This window comes from Camelus dromedarius, chromosome 25, assembly GCF_036321535.1.
Source record: "Camelus dromedarius isolate mCamDro1 chromosome 25, mCamDro1.pat, whole genome shotgun sequence".
NCBI classification, from domain to species: Eukaryota; Metazoa; Chordata; class Mammalia; order Artiodactyla; family Camelidae; genus Camelus; species Camelus dromedarius.
Genome location: NC_087460.1, coordinates 9,352,575 through 9,378,050, shown reverse-complemented (window position 1 = coordinate 9,378,050; position 25,476 = coordinate 9,352,575). Strand labels below are relative to the sequence as shown.

The 25,476-nt window shown below is 41.9% G+C and overlaps 1 protein-coding gene across 1 annotated transcript in view; it reads right to left on the bottom strand.

The window, feature by feature from the left end:
- Nucleotides 1-10,119: 10,119 nt before the first annotated feature.
- The window catches only part of PDE6H (phosphodiesterase 6H), a 32,708-nt gene continuing 17,351 nt past the window's right edge, over nucleotides 10,120-25,476 (bottom strand). The window contains exons 2-4 of the mRNA XM_010988867.3: nucleotides 14,610-14,813; nucleotides 13,524-13,564; nucleotides 10,120-10,888 (exon numbers count right to left, since the gene is read on the bottom strand). Coding sequence (XP_010987169.1) covers nucleotides 10,812-10,888; nucleotides 13,524-13,564; nucleotides 14,610-14,743 — 252 coding nt within the window. The 5' untranslated portion in view covers nucleotides 14,744-14,813 and the 3' untranslated portion in view covers nucleotides 10,120-10,811. The remainder of the gene's footprint in view (nucleotides 10,889-13,523; nucleotides 13,565-14,609; nucleotides 14,814-25,476) is intronic.

The following is a 25,476-nucleotide window of genomic DNA, read 5'->3' as shown; positions in this document are numbered from 1 at the left end:
AAATACGATTGAACATTCTGAGCAGTCTTCAAGAACCTGAACAAAATCAACGTGAACGTCAGTTGTTTCGTGAAGAAGTCAGGTTACATGTTACTCAGCCTCCAAAGGGGTTCATGTGGTTTTTCCCAAGTTAGCTTCAAGTTAGCTTTTCCCATTAAAAAAAAAAAAAAAAAAGGTTCAGATAGAAAGAGGCTTTAACCTTCCCAGCAAAGAGTCGAGGAATTGTAAAGAAGAATATAAACCCCAGATATCTCTACTGACCTCCGTAGAGGGTCAGCAGCTGGAAACGCTTCTCTGTAGGAAGTTACCGCCCACTCTGACGTCGTAGCTGTAATGATGGTGTCACCGCGGGGCTGACATCCTATTTTGGTGGTTGGACCCTATTTGCACACGGAGGGGTCCCCGAGGAAAGCTACATGCGGTGGTCTTCCCAACACCAGAGAGTACTCAATGTCGGCAGACATCCGCATTCTTTGAAGATATTTGCTTTCTCTCGACAGGTTAGCGTTCTGCACCTGTAAACCACATGCACTCTGAGGACAGAACTTGTCTGCTTTTTATATAAAAAAACTGTTGGGGTCAGACTAGCTGTGTCGCTTTCTTCCGTCTATAAAATGGACCGTAGTTGCAAAGACTAAATGCGTCAATACAACTGAAGGACCTAGCCCCTCCTAAGAGATCAATGAGTGTTTGTTCTTATTATTTAAACTTATTTTTATTTAGAATAATGATCAGGAGTTATTTCATTCTGAATTGTCACATTACGCAGAATTATCGTTGAGGTCTCCCTTAGCTCTTGCTGCCTTGATTTCACTCAGCTCCTGCCAAGCTGCTGCCACCAACTTTCCTGTCCTGAAGAGACATTTTGACCACTGTCTCCCCATGGCCTATATTCCACTAGTCCTCGAAGGAGGAAGCATCTCTCTTTTTTTAATTAAAAGACCAAACAAGAATAAAAAACCACTGCAATCTGGAAAGAAAGATAATGCAGAACACAGGATTCCACAGTGACTCGTTAACTACTTTTAAGGGAACTGAGGTCCCCGGGGAGACTCTGCAGTCCCAGGGTTGGGGGCAGGGAGGCTCTGCTTCTGGAAGAGCAAGGCATTTAGGCAGCTCGTCCCCTATTCATGCTGGAATTCCTGTTTCCTCAAGACTGGTTGAAGAGTGGATCCCAATTCTCCCCGAACTTTCCATCTCTGTGCTCCCTCCCCAAATTAATGAGCAACCCTTTTTCACCTAAGGATTTTTATTACTAATCACTATAGAGTAAAAGAATGATGATGCCTGAATTTAAAAAAAAAAAATTTTTTTTTTTAAACAAAAAGTGAAATTAGGAAGCTGCAAAGTTCCCAAAGTTCTTGTGAAACTCTGGGGTTTTGACCCGGAATGCCCTCCTTGCATGGAGTCCAGACCCCACTGCCCTCCAGTCCTTGTGTCAGTCTTAAAGTGGAACTTACCAAAGTACCATCCATTACCAAACCTTCTCCAAACCCTTTTCTTTCTCAAGACTCTTCAAACTAGGAACAAGGACATAATTAAGGTGAATGAATTAGGCTCTTCCCAAATGAGTGACCTGTTCCCCAGATGAATTCCAGGTTTTCATCTCTCATTTGCTATATAATTCTGGAATATAGTCTCTCTGATAAGCACTTTATGGGACTAGGGAATGTGAACGTATTCAGATCGGAAGATCCAAAAGAATGGGATGTAGGAAACCCGGGTGTGTTTTCTGAATTTTCTCTACCATCTCTGGATGATTCCCCTCCTGGACACAAATTAAGAATGAACCTACTCTGCTGGAAAATGAAAAAATAGGCTTAGAAATTTACTCCTCCATTTCTCTGAGATGAGCTACTGAAGCCTCTAATTACGTTCCTTTTCACTGACAAGAATGTTGCTAAACTTCTGCGTATAATTTCCCTCCCTTTCCCATTTCCCCAGTGGCCTTTGCACCTGTTTTACTAAGAATAATAAGTTTAGCCAAATCTATAGTCGTTCTGCAGAGAGAACAAATCTGACTCCATATTGGATCTGTTTCTTTTACTTTCAACTTTGTATTCTATTGCTTTTGCTACAAGTTAATCACTAAAACAGTGTTGCCAGCAACTTAAAGCTACCCACATAATGTACACATCACATACAAGTTATATACATAATGCACATGTTTCATTCAAGTTACATACACACATACATAATGGCCCATCTCCGGAACCCTTCCTCCCGTGCCTGAGCACTAAGCTAAAATACCTTTGTTTAGCTCTCAGGAAACCTCCCTACCCGACCCACCTGGGCATGGCTGCAGGAAAGAAGAAATTAACTCATCCCCTCCAAAGTCTGGTCCCAACCAGGAAATATTTGCAACCACTTATTGCCTTTTTCACTTTACCTCCTAACCCCACCCCCTCTTCGTTCTATGAAGGAAACTAGCAACCAAACCTGGGCAAGATGGTTCTTTGGAACACAGGTTTGCCACCTTTTCGGTCTGCAGGCTTTCCAAATAAAGTGGCTATTCCTTGCCCAAACACCTCGCCCCAACACCTCACTCCTTGATTTATTGGCCTGTCATGTGTCATGCTGTTTGGAATAAGCTCTTCAGTTTTATTAAGCATGTATTGTTATACTAGTTTTATAACACTAATTTTTTAATAAAATGTTATTTTAAGAACCATCCCTCAGACCCCTCCCCATTCCTACACCTCATATTTATTCTCCCCCAGATATCTGTCCAACCTGTGACTGAGCTTGGAAGGAACATAGAGCTGATGTAACAAAATGGCCCAAAAGATTGACCAAGTGACAATATCATGAGTGACCGGTCATTTCATCCTCTGGGCCTCAAGCTGCTTCTTCTGTAAAATGAGGGCATGTAGTGAACAATTTAAAGTTTCTTCCAGTATTAACACATCCTAAGGGTGTACGTGCACATCTATTCCTTCCTGCATTTGTTTTTGTCAGCACAAGACTGCAAAGCTAAACGTCCACAAGATGGCAGCCTAAGTCCGGTTCTATAAACATTCTGTTTTTGTTTTTGTTTTTTTATAATTCTCTTAATCTTGCTGATAGAAATTACACAGCATAAAGAACTAAGAGATGTATTTTGAGGAAAAGTTCAGAAAGGCCATAAACAACACCCAACCTCCCCCAAGCTTCAAGCATTTACTAAACCTCTCCAATAGTATGTGAATTACATTGCCACAAATCCTAATAGCCTGAGTGTTAACGTGTTTTCACAATAGAAATCACAAAACAGTATTTCTCTGGTTTGGACCTCCCCTGTCTGCTGCCCGCTACCATAAGCCCTCCAGTTATTTCTGAGACGCCTGACAGGTGCTTCAGCAAGCAAACCCTTTAGCATCTTCATTTCTGTATTAGCCAGTGTTCTGCCAGAGAAATAGAGTGAGTAGGATATATACAAATTAAAATTTTTATTGCAAGAAACTGACGTATGTAATTGTAGGGGATGGCTGGGCACGTCTGCAATCTTCCGGGCAGGCTGTCAGAAGGGCAGGGTGGAAACTCGAAGGCAGGAGCTGATGTCCATGGGACAAATTTCTTCAGGGAAACCTCAGTTCTACTCTTGAGGCGTTACAACTGATTGGATCAGATCCACCCAGATTGGGGGGGACCATCTCTTTTAAATCAACTGATTGTAGCTGTTAATCACCCCTATGAAATACCTTCACAGCCATACCATTGATTGAATAACTCAGCACTGTAGCCTTGCCAAGTTGATACCTAACCATCATAAACGTAAAACTAACCATCATCATTTTCTTGCCATTTTCCTTTCTTTTTGCTTGGGGGCTCTTTGGGGCAATGTTGGCTCCCAGTGATGCAGACATTGCTGGTGCTGCTTACATGTGGTGTTTCTGGAACCATCCCTCTATATTACTGAAGCTGCAGCACCCCTCCCCACCCCCCGGATTTGAATATCCTCATGCTCCTTTGGCCTCTTAATTTCTTCACCCAGATTTCAGCAACAGGGTCTTTGATTACAGCCTCTCTCATCCCTAGGTCTCAGGACACAGGATAATTCAAGTGGGAAGAACCTAGGACGAACTCATGTACAAACCCACCCTCAGCCACCAGCTGTTTTCTTGGGACTAAACTTGAAAACCTTGACTTTCCCTTCCATTCTCTTAGAATGGATGAATAAAAGTCTAATTCTTGGCGTGGCCCATGAGGCATAAAGCATCTTACCTTTTCTGTCTTGTCTTGCCCTGCGTTCCCACTGCCACCTTGCGCTGTTGCATTCCTTTGTTCAAGTCCTTGAACTTGCCAACGCCACTCCTGCCTGGGGCCTTTCTATGTGCTCTTCCCTCTGCCTGGTGTGTTCCCACCCACACCACACCTTCACCACCCCATCATCTAGGTAAGTACATTTTTTCCTCCAGATCTCACCTCAGGTTGTCATTTCTTCGAGAATGTCTGTCCTGGCAACCTTACCTGGTTATTTCCCCATTAAATACACATCTAGATTTATGTGCTGCAAATAATTACTGAACTTACCACTGTTGAAGTACTTTCTATATGTCAGTTTTGTTTAACATATTTCTTCCCAACCAGAGGTTAAGTGCCACAAAGCCAGGGACTGTGTCTGGATTTGTTCCTTGTTGTGTCTGCAACCCTTAGCAAGAGCACCTGGCACAAATCGAGGCTCAAAAAATTGGGGGGATGAATAATTAGCCTTTGTATTCCTTTCAAGACCCAACACACTGCCATGACAAAGGCAGATAGGGCCACCACAACAAAGGACCACAAACTGGGTGCCTTAAGACAACACAGATTTATTCTCTCACAATTGTGAAGGCTGGAGTCTGCTATGAATGTGTTGGTCAGGCCATGCTCCCTCTAAAACCTGTAGGAGGGACCTTTGCTTCAGCCAGCTTCTGGTGGTACCAGGTGTTTCTTGGCTAGGGCAGCACACCTTCAGTCTCTGCCTGTGTCATCACACGGCCATCTTCCCTGTGTAGGTTTATGCCTGTGTCAAATTCCCCTTTTCTTTTTTTAATTTTTTTAATTAAAAAAATTTTTTTGAAGTGTAGTTGATTTACAATATTAGTTTCAGGTGTACAGCAAAGCAATTCAGTTATACATATACATACATATGTACACACATTCATTTTTAGATGCTTTTCCATTATAGCTTATTACAAGAAGTTGAATATAGTTTCCTGTGCCCAATTCCCCTTTTCTTAAGGACATCTGTCATATTGGATTATGGACTCATTCTACTCCGGGATCACCTCATCTTAAGCTGATTACATCTACAAAGACCCTATTTCCAAATAAAGTTACATTTACAGGTACCAGGAGCTAGGACTTCAGATCTTTCTGAGGGGCATACAATTCAATTCATAACGCAGAGTTTTAAAAAGCAGTTGATGCTAAAGATGCTATTAAATGTATAGAAACTTCTCTAAACTTCAAGTAAAGAATTTAATCACAACTGAATATGTTTTGACTGAGACCATATATGTCTTATTCTCAGAATGTCTCTCCAAACAGTACGACTTTTTGCATTTCCGTGAAACTGATCATTTACATTTTAATGTTTATCTTTTTAACTTGTGTAAATAATAGGTGTGATGAAAGGAACTTTTCAATTTGTGTTCAGAGACCAGCGTTTTAATCATAGTTCTGCTATTTTAACCTAAGTCTTATTCTCCTGTAGTGTAAAACGGTATTAATAACGCACACACTGCATTGTTGTTCTAAAGACTAAGTGAGATTATCATAAATCATTAGTCATAGGGGGATGTTAAATAAATATTAATTTCTTCCCCTTGTACAGCAAATTTTTCCCATCTGAGAACACATACACACACAGAGATATGCAGACTTTATATACACTATATAGACATATGCATATATAGCATATGTATATAAATGTATTTAAACTATGTACATATTAAAAGAGCAAAAAACAGGAACTAATATGCTCTAACTCCTCATGATCGCTAATAGAAAACAAAAACATTTATTCACTATATGGAGATTCTGAAAAACAGGGAGCAATAGATTTCTGCTAAACCAGTGAATAATCTATAAGCAAGGAGCTGGTAGACATGTCTTTAATTGAAATTTCTCATGAAATCTCTTGCCTTTGAGGACAAGAGAGAGTATATGTGGAAGTTTCGGCTGAGCTTACCAATGCTGAACCTACAAACATCTAGGTCAGCATAGTATTTTGCCAGTTTTGCCAAGTAAGCATTCATGAACACAAGGCCAATGTGAAGGAGAGTGCCTTTAGGCTAAGATGGGAATGCTAAGTCCGAGTCTTTTAATTCAGTATTTATTCATTCATTCAACAAACATCTGTTGAGGGCTTACTATCTGCCTAGCTCCATGCCAGACACTGAGTGCACCGCCAAGAATAACACTAAAAGCACCGTTTTCATGGAGTTTACATTCTAAGTTCTGAATAGAATATACAGAAGTCCTTAAAAATGGATAAATATGACTATATCAAATTTGAAATGTCTACATGGTAAAAAAAAATAATATAAATAAAAGTAAAAATAATAGGAAACCAAATGGGAAAACATTTGTACTACAGAAAAAAAGACAAATGGATCTATTCCCTTCTGGTGGATGATAGTTTAGATAGACAGATACATAGATAGATAGATAGACAGACAGACAGACAGACAGATAGATAGATAATACCTTACAATTCAATACAAAGGGCAATCATCTCTTAGGAAAACAAGCAAAGTACATAAGCAGACAATTCACAAACACACAAAAGTGCCTTCTAGTGTTGTGAAATTTTGTGAAAAATTTGCTCAATCTCTGAATAAAAATTTAGTAATCTTCTGTGTAGGTTAAATGTTAGGAAAAACATATATTGTATATTTTCTGTAATCATGACAAATTATTTGGAAGCTAATTTGGCCATATCCTTCCCTCAAAATTCATCCATTCTACTGCTAAGAATTGATCCTAGAGATAAATCTATGCGAAGTGTTATTTGAAGAATGATGTGAAAGTCTGAAAATACCCAAATTGTCCCTCAATACGAGGCTGGGTAAATAAATTAGACTTCGGTCGTACACATGGAACCTGTAAGGTGGATTCAAATGTACAGATATGGAGCAATCTCCAAGATAAAATTAGTGAAAAAGCAAGATATAGAACAGTGAATATAATATGTTATCAATGTGCATAGACATGTGTCTATGTACAGATTGTCTCTGCAAGTATTCACAGCAGCCTGATAGCAGGGGTTGACTGGGAATGGGAGTAGGACATAGGGCACTGGGACGAAATGAGACTTCTGTTGTACTATGTTCTTTCAATGTTTATCTTGTGCATGGAAAAACATGTGCACCATAAACATGTGGTATAACAATTTAAATTGGTCAATAAGTGGGAACAAACTCAGAATTAGCTCAATGGGTTCAAATCTAACAGAAATGGTCTTCCAAGGGTTCATGAAGTGTTCATTCACGACAGCAGGGGGCAATACTAGACATGGTTTGGATGAACGGGCCCTGGAGAAATGGGAAAGGAAGTAGTTAACCACTCGTTCTGAAAAGAGCTAGAAATAGGCTCAGTGACTTACAACCTCTGGTCATGAAAAGAATGGTTTGTTCATGTTTGGAATATGTTTAGCTTCAGTACTTGGTTTTTAGAGTTTTATATTGGAAGGGTCCTTGGCAAGTATCTACTCCAGTATCCTTGCTTTAATTCTTAACCACTGAGCCCAAAGAACACAAGGGAATTAGCTGATTATCTATAAGGAGCCGTGCCACAGAGCCAGACCTCCTGACTGTTTTGCCCCAAGGAGATGGTGTGACTGATACGCACAACTGACCACATGATTCTTGCTTCTGAATGTCAGTTTTCAGCAGCCTGACTCTGCCCTCGTGAAGTAAGAAGAAAGTCAAACAGCTCATTTCAAGTTGCACAAAGCACATGCTAGTTTATACAAACACACAACTTTGTGGCCCGTGTAAGCCTTCCCTTCTCGCCTTTGATAAAACATAAGTCCTCTTCTGTTTCTCTTTTGGAAGTAATTTAAAGTCGTATTTACTTAGTTCTCATTAGTTTTTATGCTGTTCAGTCTTGCGTGATTATTTTTCCTCTTGCACTAAATGTTGGACTTGCTGATTATCCGTGTCTCTGTGTCTTTTCCCTTCACTTCTCTAGTTGTTGACAAAATGTTCTCCTTTCCTCAGTTTATGTGGTTCTTGCTTTTCTCACAATCAAGGTCAACTGCACGGTGGCAACTGTCTTCTAGCACCTCTGTCTCTTTGCCCCAGCTGTGCACTCCAGAGGAGCATTTTCTCCTTGTGTACCGTGTTCTGCTCTGACTGTAATGCTCTGAGCGCTGGAATGGGGGTTGGTGCCTACATCACCAGCACCACCATCCCCAACTTCTACTGCGGATGCAAACAAACAGGAAAGGGGTGGAGGATAGGTGAAGGTCACTGCCTCCAACCTGCCGAGAAAAAGCTCACTCCCTCCCTGGTCCCTCTACTCCTGTCAGAGGAGGCAGATGAGGACAGAGGGTGACAGAGGCTACGGAGGGAGGGTGGCCATGCCAGGCAATGGCAAGACGTCAGCCCTGGGGATAATGGCGCCCGATCGGCCCTAGCTTCTTGGAATTGGTCCAACACTTAGATTCTGAATTTTCTGACATTCTCTGCAACTGAAGAAGCACTGACCTGGGTCAGGCATGGAGTAGGGAGTTGTTATTGGAGGTAAGTAAACCAGTTAAACCGGTCACTGAGCAGCAACAAGTTAAGAATTAGCTCATCCTCAACGTTTAAAAATACAGGCTTGCACCACATCAGTGTTTTCAGACAAGCATGGATATAAGAATCATGGGGGACCCTTATTAAAAATACAGATTTCAAGATGTTTCCGTGGAGATTCTTATTCAGAAAACCTGGAGTGGGGCCCAAATTCTGTGTGTTTTTAACAAGAGATTCTCAATGGCTTTTATTATCAAGAAAGTGTCAGAATATTTCAAAAAAAAACTCTTCCAAACCCTAAACTTCTATGAGAATTCCCCACTGCAGTTGTTCTCTTTTGTCTGTTGTCGTCTTCCTGTTTGTTCCTCCTATTTAACAGTGGGCTTCCTCCACTTCCGTGGTTTACATTAGAATCACCTTTGGAGGTTTTAAACATATCCGTTATTTCCCAACCCTTAAGGAAACATCACTGGCTGATAAATAGGGTCTGGTCTTCGATACTATTGCTCTGCAGATTATTTCCAATTTGCCCCTTCACATCCACTCTCCACCCTTCTCCACCTGATCTCTGATGTTGAAGGTGAACCCTGCTGACCACATCAATGGGCTCACTTGACTTCTGACTTCCAGTTGGGTTTATGGGAGCCATCCGCCCTCCTTGTATCTCAGGGTTTCACTTTTTTTTGAATTTACACCAGACTTTTTCTTTTATACTTTTTTATTTTCCACTAAGAAGGAAACAAAGTGGAATTCTAGTGGGGCCAAGGATTAAAATGAAAAAAATAGGAGTGCTTTCAATTCCCGCAATCTGGAAATCCAGTCTCCTTACCCACTTCCAGTCCATATGTGTTCCTTGGGTTTTGAGATTTCTGGCCAGAAGGTAACTGTGTCATTTGTGCAAAATAGTAAGGGCAGAGCTTGTAGCAGAAGAAATGTTCTCAAGTCCTGAGCTCCTTTAATTGTCATGTTCAAAGTCACAGAATGTATTGCTACCATGAATCTTAGATTATCTAACTCAGGCCAACTGGAGGATCCCAAGGGTGAGATCTCTGCCCAAAATTAGAGGGCCAGGATTAGAACCCAAATCTCTCACCTCTCTACCATCCTGCCTCTCTTTTCAGTTAATTTACTCCATTCTTACCACAAATTACAAAACAGAAATGAAGAAATTAATACTGCTAGTACCCAAAGCATCCAAGTCAGAGCACGGCAGCCCTTGAATTACACAATTGCCTTGAAAGTGTTGGGGAAAGATAGTTAGTTATGTGCACATTACATTTGACACAACTTCAGCAATGAAGCAAGCCATCATTTTAATTTTTGGATGCCACTCCCTACCTTTTGCATCTGAGCGTACACTTTAAAGTATATAAATCTTTTCAATCTGAATCAAGGCACTGAAGAGAAGGCTCACATGGTCAGAGTCTTGAGTTTAAATCTCCAGTCTTCCACTAACTTAGAACTGTTCAATTTAAAGCTGCATCAGACCTCAAGGATGACCTAGTTCAATAAAATGTAGACCCAGAAACGTCATGATTCAGAAAGTAACGAAGTAGAAGCAGGACTTGCCTCCTAATCCTATGTTCTTTTGCATGCGCCATGCTCACTTCCTGTGTGACTGTGCCTTCTTCGTTTAAGGGGTTCTCAGAACAGGGCATCAGATACTTGCATATAGCATTTAATACAACTTCATCATGAGATTCGAGGTAAATGTCTCCTTTATTACATGGAAAGGGGAGAGAAGTGACATAAATGGTATCTTAAAAGCCTACTACCAGTCATAATGAATGCCTAGCAAAAACAGATTTGAAGGACCTAGACAAAATTTAGAGAAATACTGATGACATCTATTCAGCTGATAGGGAAATATGGTGATGTCTGAAACGCCCGGTCAGAAGTTGATTTCGCCCGCTAGTCTGAGCTCAACTATTCTGCATGGGAGAGTCTGACACCAAGAGAACTCGTAGTAATAACTTATGGGAAATGACTGTGTAAGTCAAAGAAACCACTTCCGACAGCTGAATTTCAAGGCTCAGGCAGATCAAGAGGGCAGAAGTAAGCAAAGCTATAGCAGGTGGCGTGGAGAGTGGCAGATGCTCCGGCACCTCATATGATCCCAAACTGAGCAAGCTCATGCAGTTCCAGGTGGCTGAATGCCTCCCAGGGACAAATCACTGTGATGTCTGCAAGAGAGGGAAGAAGAACTTATAAGTCAGCCTCACTCCCAGGAGAGCCTTCTGTTCAAAAGGACATCCTTCAGACAGAGATGCCTCACTCCTCTCTCCTATTCATTATCCAGGGACTGGGAAGCTGCCCAGAAGGGCCCTGCAGCCCAGGAAGGAGCAGACCAATTGCTTAATTGATCCTCTGCAGGGCTCTGATGGCCCCGGAACAGCACCCTCCCTCCCCAGGAATCTGTGTTGGTTTTATTCTGCTTCTGCTTTAGGGAAATGACCCAAGGCTTTGGACTGGGGCTACTCTGTGGGAGTGCAGCCCTCTGATTGCACAGGGTCTCACAAAAGCACAGCCACAAAGGAGAGAACAGAGCTGGAATTCTAGTTGGGTCAAGGATTAAAATGAGAAATGGGGCTCTTTAAATGCCTGTGGTGTGGAAATCCAGCCTCCTTCTCGCTACCAGTCCAGATGCTTTTCTTGGGCTTCTCTGACTGCCCTTCAGTTCTGCTACATTTTGAAACGCCTACATCCAATCGCACACCGAGAAGTGATCTCAAGGCAGCATCTCATCCAGTCCCTCGCGTCAGGAATAAGATATTATTGTTCCCGAATTACAGAGAAGCTGGCTGATACCCAGAGAGATTAGACACCTAGACAAAAAAATCTCATAGTTGTAGAGATTACTAGAACCAGGTCAAAGACTTTAGAATTTCCCTCAGTAAAAACCTCTTTCCACTACTCCAAATACGTTGGCAGAGTTAAGGATGTATTTAGAATCCATAGTGAATTTGCTGGTCTTGTATATACTTGGCTAAAACAGAGGAGCATATGATTTAGAAGACTAGCACATGAGCTTTATAAAGTGGCTAGACATTCTATTTGAGACCCCAGGGGCGGCACTAGAGAGCAAAGAGCAAATACACTGAGAATTGCCCAGTAAGGACACTGATATCTATGGGTGCCACCATTTGCCACAAGTGTATTGGATGAGTTGAAAACCTACGTCCACACAGAAACCTGCACAAGGATATTTATAGCATAGTTATTCATAATTGCCCAAACTTGGAAGCAATCAAGATGTCCTTCAATGGGATGATACAACCACAGAATGAAATATTATTCAGTGATAAAAAGAAATGAACCATCAAGCCATGTAAAGACATGGAGGAATCTTAAATAAATAAATATGGCTAAGTGCAAGAACTCAGTCTGGAAAAGCTGTATTCTATATGATTCCAACTATAGGAAACTATGTATTTGTTAATTTGTTAATATTCCTGGTAATTATAGGAAATTATATATTTGTTAATTTGTTAATCAAAAACCTACTCTAAATAAATATCAGAATACACAGTAGAAAGCATTCAGTCAGTAACTGTGTTCTGGCTTTACTCTAAATCAGAATATTATAGAAAACAACCTAAACTTAAAAAACTTTAAAAAATAAAATATATTTGTCGGTATTGGTCACAGGATCAGAGGGATGGAAGTCCGGACAGGTGTAATTATTCTCAGTATCTTTATTGGCACTGGCATTGCTTGAGATTCTTTGAAAATAATAATTACTATAATTCAAATTGCAAATTACTACATGCTATGTCTTTCTCTAGTAGAATTTCTATATTATAGATTATACATAGTTAGAACTATATATTCTAACACCTGGAAAAGGCAAAATTATGGAGACCGTAAAAAGGTGAGTGGTCACCAGGGGTTTGTGGGGAGGGAGGGATGAACAGGTGGAGAGTGGGAGATTTGGGGGTGGTAAAACTGTTCTGAATGAACCTGTAAGGGTGGATAAAGGACATCGTGCATTTATCAAAACCCAAAGAACTGGACAACACGAAAAATGAACAAGCCATTTCAGTTAATAATAATGCATTAACACTGGTCTATGAAGTATAAAAATGTACTGCACTAATTCAAGGCTGTTAATAATTAGGGCAACTAAATACAGGAGGAGGAACATGGCAGAGAGGTTAGATCGGAACTCTGTACTTCCTGCTTAATTCTTCTGTAAACCTAAAACTGCTGTAAAAACCAAAGTCAATTAATTTTTAAAGGATCTGCAGTAATTTGCGTGCATTATGCAACAAATGAAAATTCTAGCCAATTGAAAACTATTGTACCACATACTCTCAGTGTGTAGGGCCCTGTTCTGGGTGCCAGAGGATGTGTAAAAAGAGGAAGTTGGTAAAGAAGTGGTTCACTCAGTAGAGTGGAAAGTCTTCCCTGGCCCCACCCTTGTTTCCAGTACCTCACTCTGCAGCCTCAGATTGTCACTTAATTCCTCTATGTCTCAGATTTCTCTTCTGAAAAATAAAAATGTTGGGCCAGACTGACTCTGAGAACCTTCCTACCTTGAAAGTCTACAATGCACCATTATATGCCCTCAAGAGTATTTTACCAAAGCAAGAGGATTCTTCAGCTTTGTGCCTAGTCTGGTTTCTGTTAGAGTTTTTGCCTCTGGGCACATCCATACTTACGTAGGAGGGTAAATTAAAACTCTACATTTCTGGGGTTTCAAAGAATCTGCTGCCTTAGATGTTGCTGGTAATTTTCAACTGCCTCTTGAGGCTAAAAGGAGAAAACAAGGTAAAACTCCAAGGGCAAAGTTCTCGCTTAAATCTTCGGGGAGCTCACCTGTTCCTAACCCCTCCATGCCCGGAATGTCATCTCCAAACCTATGGGAAAAAACACAAGAGCCATTAGCTGTCGTCAGAGCAGAAGGATCCTGGAATGAGTCATGTGAAAAGTTTCCTGATTCAAAGGGAAACAAGAGGTTTAAGTTTTTGTATCTGAGAAACTCCTTTTGTTTGCCTGGAACTGGTTCAGAGGAAAGGTCACTCAGGCAGGTTTTAGACATTGAGTCCCAGGGTAGAGGTATATGCTCCCTAAACAAATTTAACCTGAGACAATTGAGAGACAGAAAAAAAATTATCAGTGGGGCAACTTAGTCAAACTCCACTTTTTAAAATAGAAATTGGAATGAGAGAGCAATAGAAAAGGCATGACAATGATTAATTTATCTGTTGGCTTAGTGAGCCAAAAGCATGTATTTTTTTTAAGCACCTGCTCTGTGCCTGGCATTGTGTTAGGCACTGGTCGTTAAGAGAAAAACAAACACACAAATATTCTCTGGGGGAATCTCAGTCTCAGGGAACAGATAGAGAGCAATAAATGTCATATAAAGTAATAGAAGTTACAGTAGCAGAATGCACAAAATGCTAACATGGAAGTAATGATAAAGTTTATCTAAGGGAGTCAGGAATGGCTTCAAAAAGAAATTAACATGGGTGTGTGTTGAAAAATAAATTAAGTTTTGGCAAGGAGAAAAAGAGAAAAATGAAAAACTGAAGAGAGACGATTAGGAGCCATAAAAATAAACTGCCTTCTGAAAGTGGCCAGTGGTTCTGTATTCCAGATTAAAGCATAAGTTATATCAGTGAAGGAGAGTGGTCAAGAAAACTCTGGAAGGTCAAGTTCAAGGTCACTCTGAAAGGCTCCATTTTCCATGTTCAGTTTGGCTGTCGATCTGGGAGCTGAATGAGAAAGGATTCCAGGACTAAGAACGTGATTCTGCAAATATTGTGTTAGAAAGGAAAACAGAGGGGAAGGTGGAAATTTTTATGTCTATTTAGTATTGTGAGCATTAATTTCTCATAGCCAAAACAGTCTCGTGGAGGGAAAAAAAACAATAGAAAGTCTTCTTTTTCATCTTGGTCTTACCCTTTCACACCTTTCTTAGGAGGCTTGCTCTTGAACTGGCGAGTCTGCCTCTGCTTGAACTTGGGGGGCCCTTTGCGTGGGGTGGTGGGACCCTGGTTGGAAGCTGGAGGAGCCAATGTAGTGCTGTCACTCATCCTGATGGTCCTCGGGTGGCTGATGGTTTTCTTTCAGGCTTCTTAGACAGTAGGAGGGGAAAAGAAGACCCTTCAAGGTATGAGGACCATTGCTTATTAGAACTTTACAGTAAACTGGAAGGGGAAAAATTACCTTGATAAAGAAGCTCAGTATTTTGTGCTGACACCAAAAGGAAGAAGTTATTATCTTTTAAAGGGATTTTTAGTGCACACCTAGCATGCATGAGGTCCTGGGTTCGATCTCCAGTATCTCCATTAAAAAAAAAAAAAATCACCCAGAGTGACTTTTTTAAAAAGGAGAGGAATTTTTAAGAAAATATGGTATAAATCAATGGGGGCAGTCAGTGCAGTGGGATATAAACTGAAAACTGATGGATTTCAAAAATCTAGGTAGATTTGTTGTTCTAATAGATCTGCCACTCGCTTTCTGTGTGAATTTATTATAATGGTGGCATTTCTCCGATTTGATCACCGATGTCACCATCTGCAAAGGGAGAGACGTGAACTAAAGAGTATCTACAGCCTTTACAGCACTGACACAATCTTTATACTTTGCCTACTCTTCCATTCGGCTGCAAAATAACCTGGTTCTAAATGTTTATTCCCTCAGTTTTCATAGTCTTTGTTCTTTATGGTCCTTATTTTATTTCATCATCATGTGACCCAGAGACTACTTTCCTAGATCTAGGGAATGACGATGTAGTCATCTGGGGAAGGAAAATCTGAACCAGGAGTACCAACACCGTGAAAGTATTTCATACATCCCAGCACACGTGGACACACACACACCCACACACACACCCACACACACACGCACGTCAGTGCAGAATGTGAAGTAGCAAGTTTTGTGCTTTAACTCTCCACATCCAGACATGAAGTTCTTTAGTCATGTATTTCACAGAAATCTTCAGCATTTTCTCCTGTTCAAATTAAGGACCTATCCAATATGGTTTTCCCAGCTTTCCTTTTAGCTAAAGAAATGCACATTGTAACTCTCCAAGTACAAATAAAACAACACAACACATTATTTTGTTATTACATGTTATGGTAACATGTGATAGTAAATTAACATGATTTATGCTAAGCTGAAGGATTTTTTTCTTTCTCCTTTTCTATCACAGATGTCAATACAACTTACTCTGAGAAGGAAGATTCTGAAAAGCTCCGAAGAACTTCCCAACAGCCTTCATCTCCCAGCTTGGGCCAACCCCCTCCATAGTCTACTGCTTGGGTACTCGTTTTCATAGAATTCCTTATTTCATCCATTATAGACTTAGGCAAATATTGTTAACGTCAATCCTCCCACACACTGTTTGGCTCGTGCTAACCATCTTTCCTCTCTCTCTGCCACATCCCTCAAATCTTTTATTGCATACATTTATCAATTTTTTTATTACTTAAAAAAATTATGTTACATTCTAATCCTTGCCTCCAAGATACTTTTCCCTTATTTTCTTTTCCCCAGTTACTTTTTTCATTCTCTCCTGCCAGTCCTCAGCTGGTTCAACAGAAGCACATTGACTCATCTTGAGCTGGAAGCAGGGATGGTGAACCTGGCCAGGGCCCTGGATCACCTGCTCATGCACCATGGATCTGGTCTTCATGCCCCACTGGAAAACGCTCCAAGAGGCTGCCTTTTCACTCTTTGTTCATTTCTGTAGCCCCAGAACCTACAATGGTACCCGGCACATCGTAGGCATGCCATATGTATTTGTCAAATGAGTAAACAAATAAATGAAGAGATTGAACTCACACCCTGAACCTTGGGTCATGAGATCCTGTCCCTGTGACCTTCTCCCTCAAACCACAGGGAAAGCATCAGCTGATCTTTGCCTCACAAAGCCCTCAGTGGCTTTAGGAAATGTACTGCCAGCTCCTCTACTCAGTGAATCCAATTCTTGTGCTGGGGGCCCTCTCCTGCCCTGGTAAACAGGCAAAATTGGTGCCTCTCCCAAGCGTGGTTAGGACCATGGGAATCGCTGGTGGGCTGCCAAGAGCAGCACTGGTCTCGGAGTGTGCCACCAGTAGCTGACACATCCCAGCTCTGCCAAAGCCACAGAGGAGAATGAGAGAATTTCTCACAGATCAAGTTGTGTGGGTTCCCCCATTCTCTCAAAGCAGTAAGAAACTACAAACTTTCCTTTCTCTAATCTGGAGAGCCTACTAGGATGAGGATTGCCAGATTTAACCAATGAAAATACAGGACATCCAGTTACATGTGAATTTCAGATATACAACAAATGATTTTTTTTTTAGTATAAGTATATCCCAAATAGTCCAGGGTATATACTTACACTTAGAAACTTTTGCTGTTGTTGTGTATCTGAAATTCAAATTTAACTGGGCACCCTCTACATAAGCCGGTGACTCTAACTGGGGCCCCACTGTGGATGTTAAATTCAAAGTCTATCATGGGACAGCCTAAGGTAACCCTAAGTCAGATCACCCTTGAGGGGGAAATACATTGTAAAGAGTAGAATAAAACTGGGTTCAAATTCCTGCTCCACAAAACTGTCTGTGTGACCTTGGGTAAGTGGCATCACCTCTCTAGGCCTCATTCCATCTATAAAATGAATCAAAGAATATCTTCTTTTTAGGGTAATGGGGAAAATAAGAGGGAATAACGTGTTCAGTGAAAAGTGCTCAGAAAGGAGTAATTATATAGGAGACATTCCGACGGTCGAGGAAGCCATGCAAACAAACTTATGGTTGTGACTCAGGTTCCCCTGGATTTGCACGCCCCTCCTCCTGGGCCATCCGCAGAAGGGTCCTGGTCACGCACTGGAGAGGTGACGGTCACCTACGCTTGCCAGGTAACCCTCTGCATCCCTCAAGTGCCCCAACTATTCACTAATGTCTAGTCTCAAGATTCTGTCTTAAGAACCCTTTTAGGATTCCTTGGACACCCCTAACAGCAACTCCAGAGAACTCAAAAGTCACCCTTGACTTCTACGCACCCCCGATGACACTTCCTCTTTCCTCTGGCAAGTTTCTTTGGCATGTTTATGTCATTGCACCTCTGGGCTTGGACAGAGTTCGTGTCTAATTCTGAGCATGAGGCATTACATAAAAGGATTCTCCTCAGAAAGAGTTACATAACCGTTGCAGGCTAATCCTTTGATCCTCGTGGTCCTCGGGATTTGCACTCTGGGTAATAATTGTTATTGCATTTATCACGTTTTCCTGTCCAGTATTTCATTTTTGAGAACGTAGAACAGTCAGCCAATCCCTAGAGTGTTTCTGTCATGGATTCACCCTCCTTTTCTCCCTGTAAAACCCCTGAGAAAAGCAGAACACATACGACCTTGTCCTGCCTTGGAAGCCAGTCCTGTCAGCCACAGATGTCGCCTATGGCTGAACTTATCCTGACCTTGCTTTCCTAGGAATTCCAAGGGCATCCCTGGAGCTGAATAATTCTGAACTGAGTATCAGACCTGATTTTAGCTATAAGAAGACGGTTCACATTTTGGCCTCCAAAAGCGTAAAGTAATTCTTTCCTTTGCGAGGCAGACTGTTTTCCTGTTTTTAAAGCAACGTTAGCCCTTCCCCTTTTGCAGATTACAAATTGTTATTCCACAGAAAGAAGTGGGGGCAGCAATGTAATTAATATCTCAAGGCATCGTCTTGCAGGGAGCTGGGGTTAGGGCTGCCTTAGACACAGGGCAGCAGGGCTCAGCTGTCTGGAGCTGCAGAGGGTGAGCCTCTGTCATTTCCAGCTAAGGGAGGGCAGTCCCTGAAGATTCTTGAGTCCAGCTCTCTGATGCTACTGTGGTCCCCCTAGGTTCCCAGCACCCACCCTCCCAGCAAAGATAGGGGCAGACAGACGACCCCATTGTTGAAGATCGTGGATGGGGAGAATGCAGGTGGAGGGGCTGTGTCCCTCACTGATGGGCTTGAGCCCATAAAAGCTACCCAGGGTCCTGCTGAGGCAGGGAGAACCAAATAATCTGGGGAGCCAAGGAAGACCCAAACCAAAGCCACGAAAAAACAAAAACAAAAACCCAGCAAGCACCTTGCTTCAGCTAGGAACAAACAAACGCTTTAACCTCAGAGGGAGGAGGCTTTGCACAGCGCCCCGCACGGCGGTCACTCCCGCTGGCCCTCCGCCCCTTGCCCTCATCCTCACGCTCCCACGGCAGCCTCTTGGTGCCTGGACCCAGTTTTCAAGCACTTCCTGGTAGTGAAGAACTGTTTGCTCTGTGGTCATTTAGTGCCCCAGCTCCCTCCTTTCCCCCAAAAAACTGTTTACTATGAAGTTGCCAAAAAGAAGGGTCAGTTTGGGTTTCCTTCTAAATGGATTTGGTAATCAAGGTTTGCAGTGACCTAGGAATAATCAAGCTTCACTTATCGGCTTGCCCCAGGGTGTTGTAAGGCAGCTTGGGGGTACTGCCTTCCTGCTCTCTCCCATTTCCATCCCCAGCCCTGGTCCAGGCCCTCAGGTTCTGCATGTTCTCATCTTCCGTTTCTTTGTTTTAGAGCCTGGTCAACCCCCACCACAAAGCCCTTTGATGATATCCTGCTTAAACTCTCCAGAAGTGGAGACATACTCACAGAGCTGAGCGTTTCTCCTATAGGCTGTCCGGTGGCCTTCTTCGCAGGAGAGGAATAAAGGACCTTTGCCTCCTGATTTATCTCCCTGTAATACCCTCCTGCTACCTAATCTTGTCGTCATAAGCTTAAGAGGACCAAGCCAGGAGCAAAGAAGTTGGAAGAGTGTGGGGTGAGCCCGGGACAGACTCTTCTGATAATTGGTTACTCTTACGAACTGACGTGGGCTCTCTCCCGTCAACAGGCAGGTCCTGAATCCACACACACACACAGAATGTTGATTTCCAAGGGCAGCTTTGCAGATTGTGATTCAATACTGTTTTTCCCTTCTCCATTGCTGCCTTTAGTCCTTTCTCTCCCCGCATCCTTCCCTTTCCCTGACACACACACTCCCCTGGATACTGCTTCTCTCCCCCGACCTGTCTCTCTCTCTCTCTCACATACACACACACACACACACACACACACACACACACACACACACACACACCATGACATGATTCTTATGGAACTCTAGAAAACTGGAAAGAAGAGAGTGAACCACAGTGTCCCCTGCTTCAGTGGGGACACTGATCACGTGACCAGTGACATTGAGAAGTACCAGCCTCTCTCCCTAACTGGTATTATATGCATTTCCTCAGAGAGATGAAGCCACAAGTCAGGAATGACACACAGTTCAGTGCTACGTGACCGTGAAAGAGCCCAGGTGATGGCTGGGAACTCTCAACTAACGACATTTAATGGAGAACTGATTGCTGCATCTTCCACACTCAAAGCCTTCAGGGTGCAGGGCCCCGGCTCCCGCTCCATTCGGTGGGACACTTGGCTTCAGTCTTCCAATTGCATTCAGCCCCTAGTATTCATTTATACATCACTTTATACAATTTTAAATAGACCTTAGCTCATACGTCAGCATCTTTAAGCTCTTTGGACAAACTTGTCATAGAGGAATTAAATGATATATTCAAGACTGCACATCAAGTTAGTAGTGGAGCCAGGAGCAAGGCCCAAGCCTGTGAACACTTCCCATATTCAGCTGTCTTTCTAGTGTACCACACAGCAAAGCAGACCTGGACCGAGATGCCTGTGTCGCTTGTCACTCTCATGCATTGCTAGTGAATTGCAGAGTGCTTCTCTAAACTGTTACTTGTAAGAGAATTAACTCCATAAGATTATAGAGAAAGAAGGTCAATTTATCCTTTCTAGGCAAGGAAAGATCCTTTACCTGTAGCCCTAAGCAGATTACATGGGCAACTAACCAGCTTAAGGGTTGGTTGGTTTGTTTGTTTTTCCAGTGAGCGTTCCCTTGGTATTTACCAAAATTAGAGGAGTTTTGAAGGCAGCAAACATCTTGCAGAGCCAGAGAGTGTTTTGTCTCTGGATGGGTCTTTCCACTCGCTCTCATAAAATCAGAAACAGTGGGGGCCAGGAGGAAGTGGCCCATTTTTAAAGCCCTGAGAGAAAAGAACTGTCAACTCTGAATTCTATTATCAAGTGAATTAACCCTTCAAGAATGAAGGGGAAATAAAGACATCCTCAAAGGAAGATTAAGAGAATCTGCCACCAGGATACCCTAAGAGAAGGATAAAGGAAGTTCTTGAAACAGAAAGGAAATGACAAAAGAAGGAAATTTCAAACATCTAGAAAGAAACAATGAAAAGGGTACAAGTATGGGATACAAGGAGGGTTATGGAAGATGGGGAATTCCATCACCCTCAGAAAGGCTTGGTAGAGAATGAAACATTGTTCAAGACGCTGTGAAGTTCTAAAGATCTGGTCACCTTGTGTCTTCAGGAAATGAATCCTGGGTCCCTGTTCCAAGTGGCTGCTCTTTCTGCCTCTGCCTCTACGACTCCTGCTGCCGCTGAGTCTTCTAAGAGGATTGGAGTAGCCTGGCCAGTCAGTGATGCACTCTGCCTCCGCTGGACAGAGCTCTGCTACCAGGTCACGCCATTGGCCATTGCCCAGCCTAGTGTGGTCAGTTATCTATCTCTGATCTTGTCAACCAGGTAATGGGGTCACACAGCTTTAAACAAGGTGATCAATGACCAGGTAGTTTCTCTGGAAGAACCTTGGGTGTGCCTGGATTTCACAGACAAAAGAAATAAAGCCAGCAGGGACCTCACTGGGGAAAAAGAGAAAAAGAAAGAGGACTTACGGATGGATGACGTGACATAGGTGTCATGACATTATTTAATAGATGAATATTGAACACGTTTTGCTAAGTGAAAGACTCCAACATCAAAAGGCCCTGTACTGTCTGATGTTATTTATGATATTCTGGAAAAGGCAGAAACTAGAGGGTTGGAGAACAGATCAGTGGTTGCCGGAGGCTGGGAGGAGGAGTTGACGATAAAGGGAAATGAAAGGGATTTTTGAAGGGTGATGGAACAATTTGGTATCTTGATTTTAGTGGTGATTATACAACTTTGTGCATTTGTCAAAACTTAGAGAATTGTACACCACAAAATCTAAATATCATAAAAGAAAAAAAAATTTAATTTTAAAAAATATCATAAAAGACAAAAAAAAAAAAATCTTTGTTCCCAGCTCTAAATCCTTGGTTCCTGAGCCTTTCTGACTTATGGGAAAGTATTATTAAGTACAGGAAAAGACTTAAAGGGCAAGTTCTAAGTAATTAGAAAGTAATTCAAATGCTAGCTGTCCTATAAGCTGCTTACACAAGTGCTAATCTCTAATCTTTCTTTAGTGTCTCTTAAAATATCAGTGAGTATGAAGACTCACATCAAAGTCACATCTCCTCCACATTTTGAGCCTCCTAGATGGAGCTTCCTGCTGTGACTAATGCACAGTGGGCTCCAGAGAGGAACACCCTCAATGGGAAGGAGGAATGTACAAGACTGGCCCCTCCTTCCCTTAATATCCCACCATGCTTAGAAACTCTCCAGAACATTATTAATCTTGAAAAAACAACACAATCAACACAATATTCTTTTTCAGAAAATAGAGAGGAGGGAGCACTTTCCAACTCATTTTATGAAGCCAGTTTTACCCTCACGAATTTTTAGATTATCATTTCATCAGATTCGGGGTGTACAGCATGATAGTTTAGCATGTATATACACTACAAAGTGATCACCACCACAAGTCACTATAAAGTTGACCCCTGCATCCACACCCTCATGGAATTTTTTGACACCCAAATCAAGCGAAAACAGTAAAAAGGAAAATTACTGACCAATATCTCCCATAAATTTAGATGTAAAAATCGTTAAAATATTAACATATCCAATACAGCAATATATAAACATAATAATACATCAAGACCAACTGGGATTTATTCCATACATGCAAGATTCATTCAGTACTCAAACTCAATCAACATAATGCACTCCATCGATAGACTAAAGAAGAAAAATTATATGATTATATTAACTGATGCAGAAAAAGCATCTCACAAAATCCAGCATCCATTCGTGATAAAAACTCTCAACAAACTAGAAATAGAGGGAAATTAATCAAGAGTTTCTGCAAAAAATCCGTACCGTTAATATTATACTTAATTGTGAAGAACTGAATGTTTTCTCTCTCAGATCAGGAACAAGTCGAGGCTGTCTGCTCTCATCACTTACCAACATGGCACTGAAAGTTCTGGCCAATCAGGCATTAAAAAAAAACAGATACCATAAAGAAAGGAAATGAAGGGAAAAAAACCTTCACAGACGGCATGATTATCTACACAGAAAATCCTAAGGAATCTGTATTTTAAAACCCTCCCGTAACTAATAAGTGAGTTCAGCAATGGGTGATCTCATGCATTTATGGAGTTTAACCCAGTGTTTCTCAAACTTTATAATTTACCTGCAGAGTTTTTTAAAATGGTTTCCTGGCACCAACCTCAGAGATTCTGAAATAGCAGGTCTGAATGTGGGCCTACGAATCTGCATTTCTGACACATCCCTGGGTGAGGCTGATCTGCTGATCCACAGGCCACACTTTGGGTAACCTGGTTTAAACTACTGCCCACAGCCTGATGAAGTACGTGTCATTGGTGTAGGGTTGAAATCCAGGCTTATTATAACTTACTGTCTGTCAGAAATCACTTCCTAGAAATGACACAGGGGTTTTCAAACTTAACACCCAACACGTCCAAACTCAAGTCATTATGTCCCACAATACCTGTTTCTTCTGTGGTATTCTCTATCTCCATTGGTGGTCCCACCAAGGACCCACTCATTCTAGCAAGAAACCCATAAGTCATCTGTGATCCCTCCTTCCTCCTCACCCTCATCCTTCACATCTCATCAATCCCCACATCATGCCAGTTTCACCTAAGTATTTCTCCAGTCTGACCACATCTGTCTATCTCTGTTACAAGTGCTCTAGTTCAGGGCTGAATGGTCTCCAAACTGGTCTTGTTCCCATCAGATCCCTCCATGCAGCCACCAGAGTTAACCGAGAAGTAAAACACAAAACCATCCGTGTCCTTCTCTTTCACTGTCAATGGCTCCGAATCACTGACAGGATCAAGGCCAAGTTCTTTGTCTGCACAGCCTAAAGGGTTCACTGTGATCTGGGCTCTGTGCCTGCCCCGCTCCGGGCACACTCCTCATCCTTCTGTGATGTGCAGTGTGAACTCCAGCCACCCTGTGCTGCTTCCTTGCAGTCCTCTGCACACGCCACATTGTTTTAGGATGCCATGCCTCTGCTCATGCTTCTCGTTTTCTCAAATGCCTTCTCTTCCACTTCCAACCCTCCCCATATCAAGCACCCAGTATCTACTGTCCTTTGAGACTGAGCGCTGTAGTCAGTTCCTTCAAGAAGTCTTCTTTGATATCTTCACTTAGTGCTCCCATAATACCCCATGTATACTGCTTTCCTAAGATCACCTGAAGTTTTACATCTGTTTATCTCTGCCTTCCCCCATTACATCGTTGGCACCTTGAGGCCTAGGACTGTGTCTTGGTTATTTCTGTACCCATGCACTGGTGCTGGTGTAACTGGGAATGATTAAGGGTTTGTTGAGTTAAGAAATGAGCATTTATGCTAAGGCTATGAAATCCTGCATAACGTAGTTAAAATGTCATATATAAATATATATATATATACACACACACATATATACACACACACACACATATATGTACATATATATATATGACAGGAAGAAAAAGAAAAGTTGGTCTCAGTGACCCTTGTGAACACATGACCATTCTCACATTCGTCTTCCCCAAGGCAACACCCTCACCACAAGAAAGAGATGGAGTAGGGGGCAAAATTTAGGCATTTCTGTCTAATTTAGCTAGAGACATTTCTACTAAAGAACTCTGCTCAAATTCTGGTCCGATTTAGTCAAGTCTTATGCTGGGCACTCCAAAGAAGACAAGATATGTAAGACATAGCCCGTCTCTCATGCATCTTATATTTGGGTGGATAAATAAGACTTAATATTCATAAAATAATCACTAAATAATACACGACAGTGTCTGCCAAAGTACTAAGTTATATTGTATGAACAATGCATGCTCTAGGAATTCAGAAAAAAATAACACGCTTGTTGTGGATCAGCGGTGGAAAAGTTCAGAGAAGAAGAGGTAATACTGGATACACCTGCAAACTGATTATAAGCACTGAAATGAAAACGACTCTTTTCTAGTTATTCTAATATTTACTCTGCAGTATTAAGGATCGAAATGGGATGGAGAAATGATGACGGTGATGATTTTCTTAACCTGGACCATTCATTGGGCACTTACTCTGAGGAAGGGATTCTGCAAGACGACTTCCCACACATTCTTTCCAACCCTTCCAGCAACGCTGAAGGTTGATATCATTCTTCTTTTACAGAAGAGAAAACTAAGCCTCCGAGAAATAAAACCATTGTCCTAAGGACAGAGGGACAGGAAGAGACAGAGCCAGGATACCCACCTGAAGGGTAGCTCTCCCCTCCTCCCCAGGCTGCTGTTAGTGCTGCATGGACACATTACAGAACGGATAATCCTTAAGGCAGAAAGCCTTCCCTGAGATTTTACCGTCCCTACTTGTCTCCTCCAAGAAAGATCTCTTTGCAGAAATGGGAAGTCTCAACAGTCTGCAGTCATTGGTTACTTTCTCAAGCTCATGGCACAAGTACCATGGGAAGCTTGCCTAGAATTTACCTTTCTGTTGCATCCTTGTAACACCAAAGAAAAGCTGAAAGATAACTGCAAACATTTGGTCATTTT